At 35.5% G+C, this 19,864-nt stretch overlaps 1 protein-coding gene and 1 long non-coding RNA gene across 4 annotated transcripts; one reads left to right on the top strand and one right to left on the bottom strand.

Moving 5' to 3' along the window:
• Positions 1–952: 952 nt before the first annotated feature.
• LOC149907921 (ubiquitin-protein ligase E3C) lies at positions 953–19,788 on the bottom strand. Of its 2 annotated transcripts, XM_090103038.1 has the most exons (21): positions 19,684–19,772; positions 19,446–19,600; positions 19,141–19,344; positions 18,301–18,420; positions 17,795–17,921; positions 17,334–17,487; positions 16,913–17,136; positions 11,036–11,420; positions 10,581–10,849; positions 10,175–10,401; positions 9,585–9,786; positions 9,195–9,309; positions 8,953–9,071; positions 6,799–6,910; positions 6,503–6,635; positions 5,743–5,955; positions 4,932–5,026; positions 4,435–4,595; positions 3,785–3,915; positions 1,896–2,063; positions 953–1,098 (listed from the first exon to the last, which is right to left on the bottom strand). In XM_090103038.1, exons 2-20 carry the CDS (start codon positions 19,569–19,571, stop codon positions 1,896–1,898), a joined length of 3,285 nt encoding a protein of 1,094 aa, XP_089959164.1. In that variant the 5' UTR covers positions 19,572–19,600; positions 19,684–19,772; the 3' UTR covers positions 953–1,098. The 2 variants fall into 2 exon arrangements, with proteins under 2 accessions (XP_089959164.1, XP_089959163.1); XM_090103037.1 differs by having other exon boundaries at positions 19,446–19,788.
• On the top strand, positions 11,559–16,848 carry LOC149907922 (uncharacterized). 2 transcript variants are annotated; one of them, XR_016456811.1, is made up of 2 exons: positions 11,559–12,039; positions 16,478–16,848. It is a non-coding gene; the product is annotated as an uncharacterized LOC149907922 (long non-coding RNA). The 2 variants fall into 2 exon arrangements; XR_016456812.1 differs by lacking the exon at positions 11,559–12,039 and adding an exon at positions 14,526–15,885.
• Positions 19,789–19,864: the final 76 nt, after the last annotated feature.

Raw genomic sequence — 19,864 nt, 5'->3', positions numbered from 1 at the left:
ATGCAATTTTTTTATCTTTCATGCGTGCATAACTATCTCAAGTTTTAACCTGAATTAGCTATTTATCTAAGCTTTTCTTTTTTCATTGGATGATGACTAACCATAGAATATGGTTACGATGTTGATTCAATACTTAATAGTATTTAAACTTATGAGATAAGAAAAGACATGAAAAATTATCGATTCTTGCCTTTTTCTGTCAACTGCTGATCATACTCGTGTTTTAGTCCAATTATCGTCTAATTTTTCTTTTAAAAATAATTATTTATTCAATCACATGTATTCTGTTGTGACTGATACACAAAAAATGATTCTTTTGAGTCAAATTCCCTTTCCAATTAAATTATGTGCAACACACTTAAGTATGCATCTTAATATTAGATTAGGAGCCGGACCGGGATACGTGCACGTTTTCCTTACGCGCAACGAAAGCGTTCGCGAACGCATCTATCAGCGTTGATTGATTGCAACTGTCAAGCGGTAATGGCGGCGAGTGGCGGCCATATTGAAACCGATGAATGCGCCTAAGCTAATATTAATGCATGTTATTGATGAGCATATGGTAACTTTTCGATATTTTTTCAACTGTATAAAAGCAGTGTCGGTTTGATTGAATGTACCATTATAATGCGAGACGCTACAAAAGTGCTTCAACTTTGAAAGCACTTCAATGAGGACGGGATTAAGCAACAATATTATTAATGTGGGTTTATTTTGCCCTTCGATATTAAATTTTCGAGATAAAAAAGAAACAACCGCTCCTTAAACAATTTATTATATTTACATGAATCAAGTATAAATTAACAATTTGACACCAGATTATTTAAAACTTTATCGTTCCTTAATTCAAGTTTAAAAAACCATTACATGTATTCTTTTTAAAAATTATACATCTGTTATAAATATATCAAGATTTCCAAACGTTGTTCATAAATAAAATAAAGCAAATGAATTTGTTCCAATAATATATTTACACCATCGGCCCATATTATCACAATGAGATTAACGTTTTGTAAAAATATTCTATTTATATCTATATGAACACTAATTTAATAACCGGCTTGTAAAATAACATTCATTCTTCTCTTTCGATGATCTCTGAAAACAAAAAAATAAACGATTTAAAGAAAAAAATATACTGACATTTTTTTTTTTATTTATATGTCTACTGACATTCGATTTTTTCTTCTGGCAATTTCTTTAAACTTCCAAATTAATTCAATTATTTATATCGAACAGTACTTAAAAATGTTTGAAATTTAAAGGAACGTTTGATTGAAACATTATATGAGTTCAAAACTAGAGTCTAAATTTAAGCCTGAGAGACAGACGATAGCAAAATAAAATGAAGAGTTATGATGGTGCAATTAAAAACAATTACGTGCATAAAGCCGGCTTAAGCATGATTTATATTCTAATATATTCTTACGTCATTTATACAGCAATGTGCACAACAATTTTTGTAGTCATTTTTTGCATCAAAATATGGCTAAATCTTTCTTATTTTAAAAAGCTTCATAACATTCTTAATTACTTCTTACGCATGTTATACTCTCTTAGTGCTTATTTCAAATAACGAAATCCACACACCTCGTATTTGCTATGTTATTGAGATAGGCGTATCCATTTTATAAATCCCATTTTAAATAAATTCAATACTGTATAACAATAAAACAATTCTTAACACCGATTTTTTTATCATAAATTGATTTGACTACTATTGCCAGATCTGAACATCAAAATCGCAATTTTTTGATAGTTTTACCATGTTTGCAGATTTTTTGCTATCATAAACAGATCGAAAATCTTAACAGAACTCACCCAGAAGCTGTGAAATGTAAGTACCAAATTCCCTACGCACCTAGAACTTCCAAAGTCCCAAAGTCCCAACTCACCTAGCTAAGTTCAAACCCGGCGCCCGCCTGTATCGCGTACAGCAGTTTCTCAGCGAGCACCTCCTCATCCTGGACCTCGGGGATCTTCAGCAGGTTCATGCAAGTTGAGGATGAGGGCAGCCGGTCAGAGGATCCCGCTGATTGGATGCAGAATGGTGGCTGTAGATCCTTGATGTAAGAGAATTTTTTATTTAGCGTAGAAAGGTATCGTTTTACTACAATTACAACTTATTGAATCGATATAATATTATCTTAGAAACAGTGGCACTGAGGAAAAAAAATCTGTAAGGTCTCTTCTTTGAAAAGCTGAGCAACAAACATCTACATTATGTACATTACGTAAGCCAACCTTTTTGATTGAAAACAGTTCAAATCAAAAAATTAGTGTCCGACCGAACTTTCGGTTTCGGTTTCGGTTTCGGCCGAGTTTCGGCCAAAAATCAAGTTTCGGCCGCAGTTTCGGTTTCGGCCAAAATCGGCCGAAACTTTTGCCGAAACCGAAACTTATTTCGCAAGTTCAGTGAACGTAGTTCACACACGTTCACGCTCGCCTAACTTCGTTTTCCTCGGCAACGCTTTGACGGACGCTGTCAAAGCGTTGGTTGACCCACGCTGGTGGAAACAATTTTTGATTATCTATGTTGAGATTGGAACTGGGTGTAATAGTAATTAATAATTATTATTTTTATATAAGAGGTACCTAAAAGAGATTATTTTTCTAAGTACAAATACCAATCCAAAGTATTAAAGACTCTATTAATAAAGAAAAAGATCTCAAAATACCAATACTTAGTATTTAAAGTAACAGTTACAATTACTGATTTGATTTAGATGACTGATTTTACTGAGAACTTAATTTGAAAAAATAATAAAAATTATAACGCGTTTCATTAAAAAAACGAATCTTCAATGGCGGCCAAAGCTGACACTGACATATGGTAGGGTATTTTATTAATTATTTCAAATTGTTTATTGACAAACTTTTTTGTTATGGTATTTGTGTATTTATATGAATTATCATATTTACGTATACAGAATGCAACAAAATCCCCATAATACTTGTAATGAGCCCATAAAACTGAGCAACTTTTCCCAAAGAAAATATTTTGTCAAATTCCAAAAAAAACATTATTTAAGTACTATCGCAAATACATAATTGTCATTGTTAATTTATGATAAAAACTATTATAGGGAAAATCAAATACATTTTAGTGATTTTACTTTTCCCAATTTTTTTTGCATGCCGTACGGCCGTGTGTAAGCAAGAGGGAATGATAAGCGCCGCCATTTAAGATTCGTTTCTTTAATGACATGCGTTATAATTATTATAAAATTGTTATCTACACTAATATTATAAAGAGGAAAACTTTGTTTGTTTGTTTGTTTGATTGTAATGAATAGGCTCATAAACTACTGGACCGATTTTGATTAAATTTGGCACAGATAATCTTTAGACCCTGAGAAAGAACATAGGCTACCTTTTATTGCGAAATATGTACCACGGGCGAAGCCGGGGCGGACCGTTAGTTATTAATATTTTAAAAATATTATTTTTTTATCTTATATTAAATAAATGATTACAACAAATTTAATATACTGTGTTTTCATTTTATGCCCTAATTAAGGCAAAATAATAGGTAAAATCCCCCAAAGTTCAGTATTTTTAGAAATTTCATACTTGACCACGTGAGTTTCGGTTTCGGTTTCGGTTTCGGCCGAAACTGAAGCCACGGCCGAACATTCGGTTTCGGTTTCGGTTTCGGCCTGGAAACCAGTTTCGGTCGGACACTACAAAAAATATATCTTTTTCTCTCATCCTGTTGATGGCACTATAAATCTATTTTATATTGTGAAGAAAACTATTCTCAAAAAATTACACTTTCCCGGACCTTGAAACCCAAGAGCGGCGGCCTCGAACAGCTTGTGACGAATTTAAGTAACTGCCGTCGCTGGTCGTCCGTAAAGCGAGCCACCACTTTCCAGAACTGTACGATCACTGGATGTGTTTCTGAGAATCCACCTGCAATTAATTTATTGTTGGATTTGGAAAATTTTTATGGCAATTAAAAAGCTTATATTTAATAAAATCTATGCTATTTCAAATAATAAGATATTCAAACGAGGATATGTAATAACATATGGGGGCGATATGTTATGCCCCTTCTAAACACTTGAATATCATCATTATTTACTGTTAAAACTAGCTACGTTAAGGAAGAACCAATTTAATAGACATCTGGCAGTTTCAGTGATGCAACTCAATTGAAAAAGATAAGCTTTTATTCAAGTTGTGCGCGTGTTGGTCATCTAAATCAACATGCGCGAACGAATTGTAATAACACCCAGGGGGCCACAAAGTGTCTGTACGAAACACAGTGGGGTTTTGGTCGGTAGGAATCAGACATATCCTATGGTCCTTTCTCTGGAGGCTGTGGGTATCTACGCAAGACTTCACCACAAAATCGATGAGGCACAAGACGCCGGAATCGAGTTCATACATTCATTCATTCAGTATGTAATTTTTGTCTGTGTATCTCACCGCCATACTGCGTGTGCGCGCGCAGGTCGTCCAGGTCGATGGGCACCTCCGCGCCGGACACCAGCAGCTGCAGCTCGCGGCACGAGAACATGCGCAGCCACTCAGAGCTCACCACCGACGTGAGACCGCGTTTTAGCGCTGCACATTGTGCTCGGATTTGCCTGTGGGTAAGGTGAATTTAGACTCTATTTGTATTGTCTTAAGTGTGATAATCGAATTGATGTAAACCCGTATGCCCGTGAGCGAATCTGCCTGTGGGATACGCGAATTTAGACCCTATTTGTAACGCTTTAAGTGTACCAATCGAATTGACGTGATCCCGCGCTTTAGCGCCGTGCATTTGGCGCGGATCTGCCTGTGGGTAAGGCGAATTTAGACTCTATTTGTATCGCGTTTGTATAGGTGTTCTAATCGAATGTTGTGCATGAATTTATCTGTTGAGCGGTGAAAGAGAAAGCGATGATATGTACAAGGGACGTTGTAGAAGTGAAACTTACCTATTAAGTTTAAAATCAGCGACGAGATGAATGTATTCTATCCTATTCTCGGCCGTCACAGGAATGTTGGCGCCGCCTGGTTTAAGTTCTTCTATCTGTTTGTAGGAATATTATTACATTTTTTATTATTACATATTGTAGATATTATAAACATAGCTTTTTAAATAAGCAACATAAAATAGTGCAAATCTCCTAACGAGCCCTATAAAATTAAAGTTTTTGGATTTCCAGAGGGGGTACTAAACACAAAAAATTATAATGAAGAACTGCCTTATTTTACTTATTGATAGTTTTATAATTCATTTTTATATAAATTGTTGGTAAACTGGTCAGAACTACACTGACCAGTAATGTCACATCAAGATTTTTTCTGAAAGTTACCAAAAAAAAAATAATAATAGTTAAAAAAAAATGTTGTGTGGTTTTATGAAACCACGGTAAAAGTGAAACTGTTCGAACGGTTCCGAACACTGCTTTGTGTAGCGCATGTCGCGTGAAGGTCGGCTGCCGAGTAGGTATACCTACTCGGCAGCCGCGATACACGCGACATGCGCTACACAGACCAAAAAGTTTGAGACGATGTAATAAAAGTTTCACTTTAAAACTAAAAAACACGCTTTTTATAGAAAACCGAACTAAAAAATAGAATTTTTTTATCAAATTAGTGTATTGTCATCGTTTCTCAATAAATCTACAAAGTCTGAACGAAATCTGGCCGTTTAAAGTGGGTCAAAATCGCGCCCAAAGAAGTCGGTTACAAACATACAGGTGAAGCTAATATAAAGCGTGTAATAAAAAAACATTAACTCACCCTTTGCTCGCCCAGTTCATCGCTAACAATCGTAAAGTCCAGTCCCAAGTCCGGTACGTCCTCCCACCTGTGGGACTTGAGCAACAGCAAGCCTCTATACAGTCCCGGGTCGAGAGACGCGAGCGCGTGCACGTCGGGCTCGCGGGACGAACATAGCTTGGCTAGAAAGAATTCCGCTAGAGGCAATTCCACTAGCAGATTCTCGTATAGCGCCTGAAAATAAAAAAATTGGTTGTCTGTAAAGTCGGTTTACTGACGATAGTTGAACGTGACAACGGCCTATTATGCTTCTTTGTCGCTCGTTCCGCGCTCTCGCTTGCACTTCAAGCCTTACATGGAACGCCTCAGAGCGAGGTAACGCCGCATGAGTCATGTTTTTTCGTGCGTGCAGCCGGCTATCGAATTATAAGACGTTGTCACGTCAATATAGTGGTGTAAAAGTTCTGCAGAGATTATTTATTGTTGATTCATCATTAACTAATAGTATATTATGATAAAATCAATGCAGCTACTACTATTTTTTGCTGAGTAAAATTCAAGTATTATCCTGAAAAATATCCAGTATAAGCTAAGCTAATCAATCCAGAGGCCATCAATCTCATTCATTGATATTATGGAATTGTGTTTAATATCATGGAACAGAGCAAGAACAATTTTGCCTCCTTTTGTCAAGATATCATAGGATATTGATAAAATTATTTCACTTCCTAAAATTTAAATAGGTATTTTAGAAGTTGCAAGAAATATAAAGCCAACATACCTTTCCTAACATCCTTCCAATGAAATAGTAGTGCATCGGAAAATCATCATACAGCAAGTGAACACCAGGGTTTGGGTACAACATATTGTCTTTTGTCAAACGAAATAATCCTCTGTTGGGATCGAAGGCTGATCTGAAATATGTCAATTAATTTTATTCCCATCTTCAACATTTCATTTTCATATTTGTATTTTCAACTTCTAAAGTAAAAAAATGGCCTTAATATACTCACACTGCACACATTACTTAAGTGAAGAAACAATGATTTAAACCTTTAACATGATTTGTTAACTTACTTTAATAGTTCAGATAAAAATTCTCTAAAAAGTCCACCGCCATCCACTCCGGGCTCTTCTGCACCAGCTTGGTTTATCAACTGAACTCTAAGTTTTAGTTTTAAATTTGGTTCTAAAACATAATATTTAAATCCTTATTTAACCATCAATCAGATAAACATAACCAGAGGCGGCCTTAGGGGGTGGCGAACGGGGCAATCGCCCGGGGCCTCGCTCTTGCAGGGGCCTCGCGCAACAAGCAACCACCCAAGCAAATTTAAAAAAATGAAAATGTGTGCGTGTACTGAGTATGTTCATGCGTGTGTATGAAGGAAACGACGATATTATCTCGGTGCTGAAATACATAATAGAAAACAAATTAACTGAAGTTTACCCCACTATCGAAATAGCTCTGAGAATTATTGCCACCACACCTGTGACAGTTGCGTCTGCTGAAAGGAGTTTTTCGAGGCTTAAAATTATTAAAACATATTTGAGGAATTCGATGACACAAGATCGGCTTTCAGCCCTTGCTATTCTTTCAATCGAAAGTGACGTAGCTCATTCGTTGGATTATTGTGCTTTAATTAAAGATTTTAGCCTTAGGAAAAGCCGCAAACATCAATTTTAAAATTTATCATCTCTGTATTTGTTAATTTGGTAAATCTTTCTATGTATAAATATACAGGGTGTCCCAAAAAGTAGTGATATACTGAAGCTAGGAGGTAGAGGACCTAGAGGGCTATCCGAATCACCCCCATGTATGTTATGCCATTTTTCAATTTTAATTTTATTATTCAGAAGGCGTCAATCGAAAAATTGAAATCTAAATTTGGTAAGTGCAAAAATTGAATTAACATGATGATTAATAAAAACAAATTAAAACCAATAAAAAGGTGTTTAATTACCAGAAATTTTTAAAATGACGCCGCTGTTGCTCAGTGCAAGTGCGACATCACCGTAAAAAGTTGTCTTTTAAATGTCTGAATGCCCTTTTATCGTTTCTAATGGTTTCTTCTGCTACTATGAATTTCCGGGTTATTTCGTCCAAATTGTGGCAGTCTCTCGTCTTTGTAGTATCCCCACGGAAAAAAATCAATAGGGTTTATGTCCGGGGACCGTGAAGGCCAGGCTAAAGGGCAAAGATATCTTGAAAGATGGATTGGTCGTTGCAGCCTGCGCATGCGCCGGTGACGCCTGCCTTAAAGCCTGGCCTCCACGGTCCCTCAACCTAAACCCCATTGATTTGTATCGATGGGGATACCAAAAAGACCTCGTCTACTTGAGAGAATGCCACAATTTGGAAGAAATAACCCGGAAATAATAAAAATGATAAAAGGGCATTCAGACATTTAAAAGACAACTTTTTACGGTGATGTCGCACTTGCATTGAGCAACAGCGGGATTATTTAAAAAAAATCTGGTAAGTAATTAAACACCTATTTATTGGTTTTAATGATCACCATGTTAATAAAATTTTTGCACTTACCATATTTAGATTTCAATTTTTCGATTGAAGCCTTCTGAATAATAAAATGAAATTTTTAGGGTAGCTACCTGATAGATAGAGCAAGTTTTTAAAAGCCAAATGGAAAACTTTTTTTATGTGACTTTATTTTTTATGGGCCCTTGAAGTTGTGAACATACTGGGTAATTTCATATTTCTTGGCATTTAATTCTTTTTTTATTCCATTCGAAGATCTAACGATAGTAAATGTTACCATACTGAATTGGCCTCTCTTTCAGCTTAGCACACATAAAAAATCAAGCATCTAGCGCAATAATTCACGTCACCATAAATAAAAATCTCATCGTACTCAGCGATAGATGAAAAATTGAAAAAAATGTCATAACTCCGAAAATACGAAAAATCGCATAACATACATGGGGGTGATTCGGATAGCCCTCTAGGTTCCTCTACCTCCCAGCTTCCGTTCATCACTACTTTTTGGGACACCTGTATAAATATTATAAAACTCAAATTTTATTCATTTGTATAACTTTATCATTTCTCCTCAAATATGACAAATACCTAAACCAAACAACCTACTTTCGCATCACATACATTTCACAAAGAGCAAAGGGCCTCGCAAAGGGCCTGCCGCCCGGAGCCTCGCAATGGGTAAGGCCGCCGCTGAACATAACACAGAATTAAAACTATTCTCATAGACTTACCATTCTCTGGTCTTAATTTATCAAAAGCGTCTTCGTAAAGATGCGTTCGACGAACACTTATATTTATTGAAGGACCTTCATTGAAATTCGTCATTTCATACCAATGGTCGTGCTTTTCCCTGTAATCATTTTAGAATCATTATACTATGTTGAACTTTGGGGCATAATAAACTTTACTAAAATTTCTAAAATCAGTACAGCTTATTTTTGACATCTTTATAAAGAATCATTTTTTCAATTACCTCAACAAAAGGCCTTGGAAAATCAGAACACGCGTTGCGAATGGCACAACAAACGGTATTTCTCTCAATATAGTGACTGTTCTCAATTCCTTGATTGTTAATGGGGGACCCTCATCTGTAAATTCAAGATAACACTAAAAATCGAAATAAAACAGAAAATAAATGGGGTAAAACAAAAATTTGGAAACTGTTATTTGGCCACCATTTACAACAATTAAAATACATTTTACACCAAATCATTTTGCGTTGCAAAATGCGTTGCAGGATTACCTTACCACAAGAGAAGTTGTATTACTAAGAACTGCACCAAAATTGATGATGACCAAATATGTTTGCACCAATTTTTTCACCTCTGAGAATAACTTTTTTTACCTATTCTGGTCCACTAACCTTGGTCAGTAGTAGGTGCTAGATGAGCCAGGTGTGCCCTATAAGTCCTTCGGTTTCTTCCCCTCACGGCTAGCGACGCGGCAGTACCATCAGCTGGTGCGGGCGGAACACCAGCCGCCCCTGGAGATGCCCAGGACACACCGCCTGTGAATTGTAGGCGACTGTCCCGGGCGTATAGTGCACGGAGGAGTTGCGTGCACACCTGTGATATAAAATATAATATTAAATAATTCATTTTTACTGGTTTCTGTGTGAACAACAATGATATAAATAGAGATTATGCACACTGGAAATATTTTTAAATATACATTGCAAGGTAATTTAGGTGGAAGTAATAGATAATTAGATAGTATAGTTGATAAAACAAAAGCTAGCAGCATCGAAACTGATTTCGTTGACAGGTACGATAGCGACATAGGGACAATCCATATCGCAAGGAAACTGTAGCTATTGAAACTGTAATTTTTATTAACTGTGTAATTGATACTTACATAGTTTTTAGAACTTTAATAACAAGATATGGATGTATAATCTGAAGTAAAATAAATTAATAAAATAAAAAAGTTTTTCGAGCGTTTATTATAACAAACCTTGAACAAATGCGTCCAAGCCGGCGTCAAATTCTTCCCAGACACATCACTCTGAGAACCTCCCGCCGAATCTTTATATTGTACTACTACAAACGGTCTGGTTTCTGGATACACTAGTTCCACTAAACCAAGACACACTTGCTTTAGTGTACGGCACAATCCACTCAGTTCAGAAAAATCGAACGCGTGTACACGCCCAGCGGGGGAACTGTTTGACATGTTTGGAACTGGAAAAAAGTATGAATTTAAAAAAAAACAAGAAGTATATCGTATAAAAATATTTTTGAGTACACGTGATTTATTTATTCAGTAAGAGAAAAAGATATGACTAAGTTTCAAATGAAAAGAAAAATAGATAACAAATGTCCAAATGATTGAATACAAACTACAAAAAATTACAACTCACGGCATATCTTATCATCTCCATCCATGTCCCTAAAGAACTCTGTATCATGCAGAGTTCCGATCAGCAGAGTGAACAACGCACAGAACACAGCCAACGGTGCTAACAGTCTATGTACTCCAATAACCGAGGTATCTGCTCCCATACCACGGGACAAAGCTGATATTAACGGCGTATTCGACCCACCGAATGACGATTCGTGAGACATACTTGTCAGCCATTGCCATAAACCACGTAGGAATATCGGTTTAAACGCTAGTGTGTATAATAACCTAAAAGAATATTTTACATAATGAACATTCGTAATTGACAAAAAATGACAGCTAAGCAATAAAATTTAAATTTGATGTTAAAAATTCAATCTTTTTATAATCACTTTTTGAAAATAATATAACATTTTGATATTAAATCCTACATAAATTTCTCATTGTATTCATTACAAAGAAAGAAAAGCTTACCTATATTTATGTAATGCCATCCGATGACTCAATAGTAAATTATGACATATCTGAGACATGGAGTCCAAAAATTCATCACTCAAGTCACTTTCCACAATCTGTGCGCACGTTTTCATCACACACCGCTCAGGTTCATTCAACGTCTCAACACATTTGGTCAATAGATTTTGTTCTCTAACTGAAGTGGGATTAGGTTCACTTTCGCTATCACTATCATCGTCGTCATTGTCGGCAGCTGTTTCTTGACTGTACAATGAGTCTTCATACTCGTACGTTATTTGTTTATTGCACGCATTCACTGTTAGTTTAGCTAAGACCTTAAGGTAATTGAGTACAATTCTATTGAGCGGCAGTCTTGTGTGATCTAATTTTCGCACATCATTAACTGAAACATGATTTAAAATATTATAACTGTATAGTAAATAGTAAATTAACCCCATGAATTAAATTCAAATATAGTACATATAGCGTAAAATATATAAAAACTGAACACAACATTTTTATTATGTGTCTTTCTAAAACACACAGCGTTGGTGAAGAAAGCTGTCTATGAATCCTATATATCTCTATGAAAAAGGGTCACCTTACCGAATATCGATGGATTTTTCACCTCACTAGCAAGAGCGCGTCCCTAGTATGTCATCTGTCATCGCCAATTTGACATCACCTTTGAAGCGCTGTCATCTGCCTCTGCCGGCATAGCGTTTATGAATTCGTGCGCAATAACATCGCGCAGAATATAATTAGTATTTATCTCTAGTAAAAGTGATCAGATTAAGTTACTTTTACCTTAATAAAACACATAAAGCGTTAAATTTTAGTAGTAATTGGTTTAGGAACGGAATTAGTTCCAATACGAAACACAAAAGACCACGTTGTCGGAAGAAAATTCGAAAACCGGTGCTTTGGTATGTATAATAGTGGCGGGAACTCTTTTTCGTCCTCGGAGGACGAGAGAAGCAATGGTTCGTCACTGCCCAAGAGACCGGGAGACGAGAAATTCCGTAAGTACAATCAGACTTGTCATAACATGTCCGGACTCGTGCATAGAATTCCATGCAACACGTGGCATACATATTTTCACAGTATTTGACACAAATACATCAATATTTAGATGTAGGTAATTAATAATAAAACACAATGCATGCCTATAGTGAGATCGCTATATTATCATCGGGTTTCTTTATCATACACAGGCACATTGGTTACTGTGTCAAGTATTGCTTTTAACCAGAATTGTGAGAGATCGTTAGGCTACCTAGGTAGAAGGTACTTAGGTTTATGGAATCGACCGTGATTCCCTAGGACTAACGAGCCCCAGCAGCAGGTAGTGAGGTATCTCAATCACTTTGACCATTCAATTGTAACTACCTCAACAAAAGTGAGTACCTACTACTTAGTGCCCACTACTACACAATTAATTCAAGACAATTAAGAGGTACTTATATTTTAGATAGGTACAAAACCTGTCTATCACAATATTCTAAAGAGAAGAAATTGTTAATTAACTATTATAATATAAGTTCAATATCTATCATGTATCAAACATGTCACATATAGATTTTACATTACTTAAGATATGATATAGAATGTATAATGTGAACAATGGTCTCACACAATTTTCAGTATGAGGTACTGATTACTACAAGTTGAGATTACCTAGTTTATGGTAAATAATTCTTAACATAAAGAGCGTGTTTTCATAGTCAATTGATACCAGAATAAGCTTTGATTCTATGGGTACTTATTTGAATAAGTATTGAAAAATCATAAGAAATAGACATTGCATATTAGGAGATGTAGATAGGTTTATATACATTGTCATCATCAAGGACCCATATTTACCATATCCCCGAACAGTTGAATGATATCTTTCTTAGTTATAATGTTACCGATGATACTGATGTTTTTCTAATTCCTTTCTTACTTAAGTGAAAGAGCTTGCCTTAGAATTAACACACTCAGGTGTGATAACAATTCTATAATATCAACGGTAAAGTGACCAAGATCTTTGTATTTTTTATTTGTATCTTCTATAAAGATATGTACTGAAAATATGTTGAAGAAAGGTGTCCTCAGTCATGATTAGTATGGTTAGTGATGCTGAAGGAAATGGTTTAGAAAATTCCAGAAAAATATATGCCATACTTACATTCAGAAATGCTTCTGGCAATAAAAGCTGATGGCTCCGCCAGGTTGATATTCAACCTGAGACATCTAGGTATTAACCAGGTAATTTTGATACATATCACAGGTTATAACGGTAATTAAATTTTTATAAAGCCAGAATTGACTTGTACAATCAGTTATCATTGGCCTATTTTCTGCCCGCATATGGCAGCCATTTCAAATGGGTCGCGGAGACCCTACAGGCTGAAGGTGCCCGCTTTCTGTTTTATTTAAACTATTAACTTTTGGTCTACTAAGACCAATACAAAATTAACTTCACAGGTCCTGTAGACTGTGAAGATTTTGGAAAAGCTTGATTGGCATTACAGCCACATAAAGTCCATTACCTTCTGGTTTAGTTAAACAATTATCTTTTGGTCTACCAGAACTATTCCAATTTAACTTCACAGGTCGCGGAGACCATGAAGATATTGGTAAAGCTTGATTGTCACAAGAAGGGTCACAGCCTTCTGATTTATTTATTTAACAGTTTTATGTACCGTTACAAATTTTATAATCATATCATAATATTAAAAGAAAAGGAAACATACATAGCACATAAGGTGACCTTATCGCTTATCAGTGATCTCTTCCAGACTGCCCATTTAGTTAAACTACCTGGATTATTCTAATTTAACTTCAGAGGTCTCGGAGACCATGGAGATTTTAGTAAAGCCACAGATTGGGCCACACCTTTCTAGTTAGACAATTATCTTTTTGTCTTCAAGGATTGTTCCAATTTAACTTCTCAGGTCGCGGAGACCATAGAGATTTTGGAAAACAGGTTTGGCACATCAATTACAAAATGTACATTGTAAATCTAGATACTTGTGCCTCATGGATGACACTTTAGAAAATATGTCTGTGTTATTGCCAGTCCTAGAAGCCTCAAAGATAAAGCATACTGTTGTAGACAGTAATCATGTCTTGCCCTAATAAAGAGTTGCAGACAGTTCTATACATCTAACACTGAGAGGTGGCAGACTGTACAGTTGTCGCCTCCAGGTATTTCTCTAGAGTCTCGCTCACAGCAGACCAAGAGAGAAAGGCTTTATCCCTCTACATGCTATACAAGACTTAAGAGTTGTGGAAAAGAAACATAAACAGAAATGTCTTTGTAAAGAACAAGTTTCTCACTTCCTAACTTCAGATGCCGCGGATGCGGGCTGAGTAGGACATCTGAACAGTACTTACCTGTCAGAGAAGTGGAGAGGGAAGCAAAGGACTTGGCACAAAAATTTCTGAGTTATATGTAGTATACAGGTACAGGTATGCAATTCTTTATTGCTTCTGAGCAAATTGAAATGGGCGCACATCCTTTAGCCCAAGCTAGCAATCAGGTAAATATCAAAATACAAAGGTTGCTAACTCCCTTAGCTCTCACAACTGAGTAACTTTACCTAGCTGAGAAATTAGGATAACTCTTGGCACGCTTCCAGGACGCCTAAATGGCTTTTGGTTTAGATTGCCGCTCAAGAAATCAACCTGTACCGGAGTGGCTTCTCCTACCTTGTACAACAGGAAATATATTTCGGAAGCTCCTGATATGGACCATGTCGCTACCCAAAGGAGTGCTTTAGTGCCAAGGCGTATTTGCCATAGCCCGCTCCGAATTTTGCGACATCTGCAGTCGTTGATGGAGCTGACGCCTAGACTGAATATTCCTTTCCAAGGGTAATCCTACAAGTGTACTAGCGCACCTCGCACCCCGGGACCGGGGCAGATACATAGCACCCAAGGGTGGCTTATGGTTAATATAATAAATAATAATAATATACGGACATTTCTCCGCAACTCGGCGTCAAGCGCCTAAAGATGGCTTAGGGTTATTCTACGAAAGAGACTTAAGACTATTATGGTTATAGATGTTTATTAACCCTGAAGTCATGAGCACTCAGACCATTGGTGAATGGCCTTATCCCCCAACTGCTCAGTCAGAAAAAGGGGGGGGGGGAGGAAACAGCCCATTGTAAAACAAAGGAGAAAGGGCAGTTAAGTTGTGGTGCCCCCCCACAGTGCCAACATATGATCCTCCAAGCAGAAGGTGACTTCCATAATGCAAAGAATGCAATGCTAATAAAAAAAAAAAATAAAAAAATCCTTGTAATCTAGTACACAGAGATTCTATTTAATTAGCGTAAGTCTATAATAAGCAAGCTGACCCTGTTCCCTCAGGAGCTTTTATGCTATTATTGGGGTCAGACCGAGAAGCTCATGACATGAACATGACTTCTGAAGATCTCAAAATAAAGTTTTTTATCACAGCAAAAGAAGATTATAACCTGACCTAAATTTGGATATAAAATGGATACAACAACACATTATCCATCAGGTGGTCGGTTGTGAGGACACCCAAACACATAAATATGCCCAGTGACCCATGTGGAAAGGATGGTTCAAGTAACAAAGGACTACTTTTCAGTCGTAAAAGTAGATAATTGATTCTTGTCTATAAAGGGGCGGACCCTTAAAGCTTGCAACACAAACCTTTATCTCTGACTAGATAAGGTCCTTCCAGATCTTAAAGACAGTAAACGTAGCAGCCCTGTCCAGCAGTGGCTTTAAGAAGGTGGTAAGAGCACCTACCCGTTGAGGCAATGGAAAGACCATACAGGCCTTTATAAAGTTTTACTGTCAATCAGTCAATTTAGCCAGTGCCAGTGAGTCTGGTTTACTTTAAGGTAACCTTAAACTGTTTAATGAATTATTTTATTCAGTGTAATTAATTTAAGATCATAGTAACGATCAATGTGTAACAAACATGCTTAATGCTTAAGGTACAGTTGTGTTAACATTGGTTATTATAGTTATTTTATATACAGATGATATTTACTGTAGTATTTAGCCTTAGAGGCTCCATTGTTTATCCTTGATGACATTGATCTTCCTTTGAGTTATAATTTTTAAAATGTTATTTTTATCTTATTATTTGAACTTTGATTTGTTTCAAAGATACAGAGAAATAATTAATCAGTTCTTAGGTCTAAGACTTAGTTCATTAGTATTGACTTATGATTATCTGAGGAGAATAATTTAAAATTTAGAGGATATATGGTTAGTTCTTACATGAAAGAAAAACTATTTTTGTTGTTGCTACATAACCCCCTTGTATTGTTTTTAGAATTTAAAATATAACTTTATTTTACAATACAAGAGGTTCATTTAACATTCTGAAAGGAATGAAATTTAAGTTGTTAATACTCTTAGGTATTACAATATTAACAAGATAATTTATTTTCAACATAGCGTTTGTATGTCTTTCTTCACCAGCAGATATCAAACACATCTTCACCAACGCTGTGTGTTTTAGAAAGACACATAATATTGATGTTTTGCATTAAAACAAAACATGTATTATGTGTCGAATAAAACACACAGCGTTGCAGTTTACTGCTTGCTGATGAAGATGCTATGCCGGCAGAGGCAGATGACAGCGCTTCAAAGGTGATGTCAAATTGGCGATGACAGATGACATACTAGGGACGCGCTCTTGCTAGTGAGGTGAAAAATCCATCGATATTCGGTAAGGTGACCCTTTTTCATAGAGATATATAGGATTCATAGACAGCTTTCTTCACCAACGCTGTGTGTTTTATTCGACACATAATACATGTTTTGTTTTAATGCAAAACATCAATATTTTGTAACTACATAATATTTGAACTTTATTTTTTTGTCATCACAATGCAGTTTAATTAAAACACTTACCAAAACCAACAGGTTCCAACATTAAAACAGAATGCAATAACCAGGAGTCATTCAAGAGTCTCCCATCATTATACTTAGAATCATCTTGCAGGCATTGTATCAACGAGACAAAGGGGAAAGGTCTATTTGCATCGCCAGTTAGTGCTGGTATGATAAACATTTCTATTGGTTCAGGATATGGCTTGCATAGAAATGCTGAAGTAAATTCTGTCATAATTGTATCACTGAAATAAAATTAGATAGTAATTCATGATGGGTGTTTTCAAACGCAACAATGTCAATATTTATTAAGATTTTTTTTTTTGAGAATTATAATACTATCGTAAATTTTAGCAATCAATTAAAATGAATTAGATTAGACACTAATATAAAGTTCAGTATGAAAAGAATTGAATAATCTGTAAAAAAAGTTATTACTTACTCATATTCAGCTATATTCACTCTACTTGTGATGCTTAAAGGTCTTTGTATTAGATCAAAAAGGGCTCCACAGAGTGGAGTCGGCGGATTCGGCGACGGCCCGTACAGTGGAGGTGTTCGCTTACATATTAGCTGACATATATCTTTAAAGTAGCCTGGAATACAAAAAAAATACATATTTAAACCAGGATATTTTGATTTCATACTACAGTATACTACAGTGGAACAACAGCAAAAACAAGCACTTCTAGGAAAATAGCAATGCATCACATTGGGATTAAACCAAAATCTTAGCAGAAAAATAACAGAGAACCTGCATTGTAATGAATATTAATATCCAAACTGAAGAATATACATTTTGACCAAGACTTTTCATTGCAACAATAAAATGAGCATTTACAGTGTAAATTAGCAATTATTTGAACAGGTATTGTGTTAATTACTTCTAAGGCTATAACTCACCTCTTTTGACAAGATAAAGGAAAGTTTGTCCAACAGTATTGATGGCATCTTCACGATTCATCACATTCGTTACTGTATAGGCTGATGTAAAAACTTCGAACATTCGTAACGGTACAGCTAAGGGCACCTAAATAATAAATGGAGTTATCAATTGTATCCAATCCTAGTTTTAATGAGAAGTAAATTTATACAAATTGCATAGATTAATGGAGACATTTGAGTTAATATTTTCACTTCAATCCCTCCACCGTCTTGGTGAGATTTCAGCAAATCTATACTAATATTATAAAGCTGAAGAGTTTGTTTGTTTCTTTGAACATGCTAATCTCGAGAACTACTCGTGCGATTTGAAAAATTCTTTCGGTGTTAGATAGCTCATTTATCGACGAAGGCTATAGGCTATATATCATCACGCTACGACTAACAGTAGTGGAGCCATGTGGGTGAAACCGCGCGGAGCAGCTAGTTTTAATATAATTTTTAAAACAAATAAATTAATGAATTACCTCTGAATCATCTTTCAATAGCCGTAAGTGTAAAACTAACAATCTTCTTATTTGTATTGATGAACCACTACTTTGAAATACCTTCTGCCATTGCTTGAGTAAAATTTGTGATATTGAAACCTAAAAATAGGAAAAATAGTCAATTCATGCAAATTAAAATAAACTACATCATATTATAACATAATTTATCACCCTACTGGACAATTGACTGCCTCCTTGGTAGGGTGGTTAATGTGTGAGCATAGAATCAAGGGGTCCTGGGTTTGATTCCCGGTGAAGACGAAGACAGATCACTTACTTGTCCTTAAAGAAAAAAGCATCAGAGAAACAGATGTATGAATAATGCCCCATGGTAGGGAGTCCCTACTAGGGACTAGAGGAAACGGGACTTCACTTTATTGGCCAATAAAACTTAAGATTTTGTTGACTGTCTCATTTTTTAGTATTTAAAGTACAACTTAATTTGGTATTGAACAAAAAAAATTCATTCTTAAAATATTTTTTTTCATTCAAAAACATGAACATTTCATTTTTGGGCAAATTTGACAATTTCTTATTGGAAATTAATTCAAATCTATAACTCAAGTTAAAACAAAATGTTAATTTCATTAAATTTACTATTTTTCAGTTCTGCAATTGCAAGTCTTTGATATATTTTAAATAATTCAAATGAATTTAATCTCCTCTGCTGCATTATATGTCAAAGTACATATTTGGAATCTAGATACATACATTTACAAGCATTTTAAATGTTGATAATAATGTTTTAACTTTGTCCAGATACGGGAAAATTTCATTGCATAAGGAATAAGTAATAACCAATAAGAAATAAAAACTCACCAATCTGTTACAGTCTGTTTTGTGATCATAAAAGAACAATATTTTGGCAACAAGGCTTGATAATATTGCATGATCGTCATTCACGATTTGAGAGAATAGGTTATCAAAATTATGCCTTTCATGTTGTTTACAGTGCTTTCTAGTGAGATAACTTCGAACATAAGCTTGGATTTTTATCGTACTAATAAGTCTTCTTCTATGTTCCTGAAATAGATATGTAGTACATGAATTAATACGAAGCATACACATGCGTGTACACAAAAACATAGAAGCTGTCGACGTAATTTTTACTCTCTAAAACTTACCTCTCGTTTTTGTCGTTGTAATTGCGACTGGTGTATAAGACTATCCCTATCAGTCTTACGCTGAGCACTAGCACCTGCTAGATTTTGCTGTGGTTTCCTTCTAAAGTCGCCCTCAAAAGAATACATTTCTAAATTTTTGCGTAAACAACAATCAGCTGAAAGTTACAATTTGTGACAAGGAAACCTCCAGAAACGCTTAGAAAAAAGTAAAGATTTTTACAAGATTAAGTATTGTTACATTATATTTGATTTCCTTTTATAATCAATACACATGAGTTCCTTTATTTGTACGGAGTTATCAATCACGAACATAATTATTCAGAAATCGAGAAATCTCAAACAACATTCGACAGTGATAATTATTTTTTTGACATTCAAAAGATTACAGATTGACATTTACTTTTGACGTTTAACTACCA

Source organism: Colias eurytheme, chromosome 6 (genome assembly GCF_061535395.1).
Source record: "Colias eurytheme isolate Ceu_HAF_F1 chromosome 6, ilColEury1 Martin Lab GWU primary, whole genome shotgun sequence".
NCBI lineage: Eukaryota > Metazoa > Arthropoda > Insecta > Lepidoptera > Pieridae > Colias > Colias eurytheme.
The sequence above is the reverse complement of the archived record's forward strand: the minus strand, read 5'-3'. Positions and strand labels throughout refer to the sequence as shown.

Bases quoted from the DNA above. Each gene is read 5' to 3' on its own strand.
- LOC149907921 (XM_090103037.1), bottom strand. From the start codon at position 19,571: ATGTATTCTTTTGAGGGCGACTTTAGAAGGAAACCACAGCAAAATCTA. The intron at 17,922-18,300 runs GTAATTCATTAA...TTTATTATTTAG, and splicing joins TATTGAAAGATGATTCAGAG to GTGCCCTTAGCTGTACCGTT. The intron at 9,072-9,194 runs GTAATTGAAAAA...AAATGATTACAG, and splicing joins TTCCAAGGCCTTTTGTTGAG to GGAAAAGCACGACCATTGGT.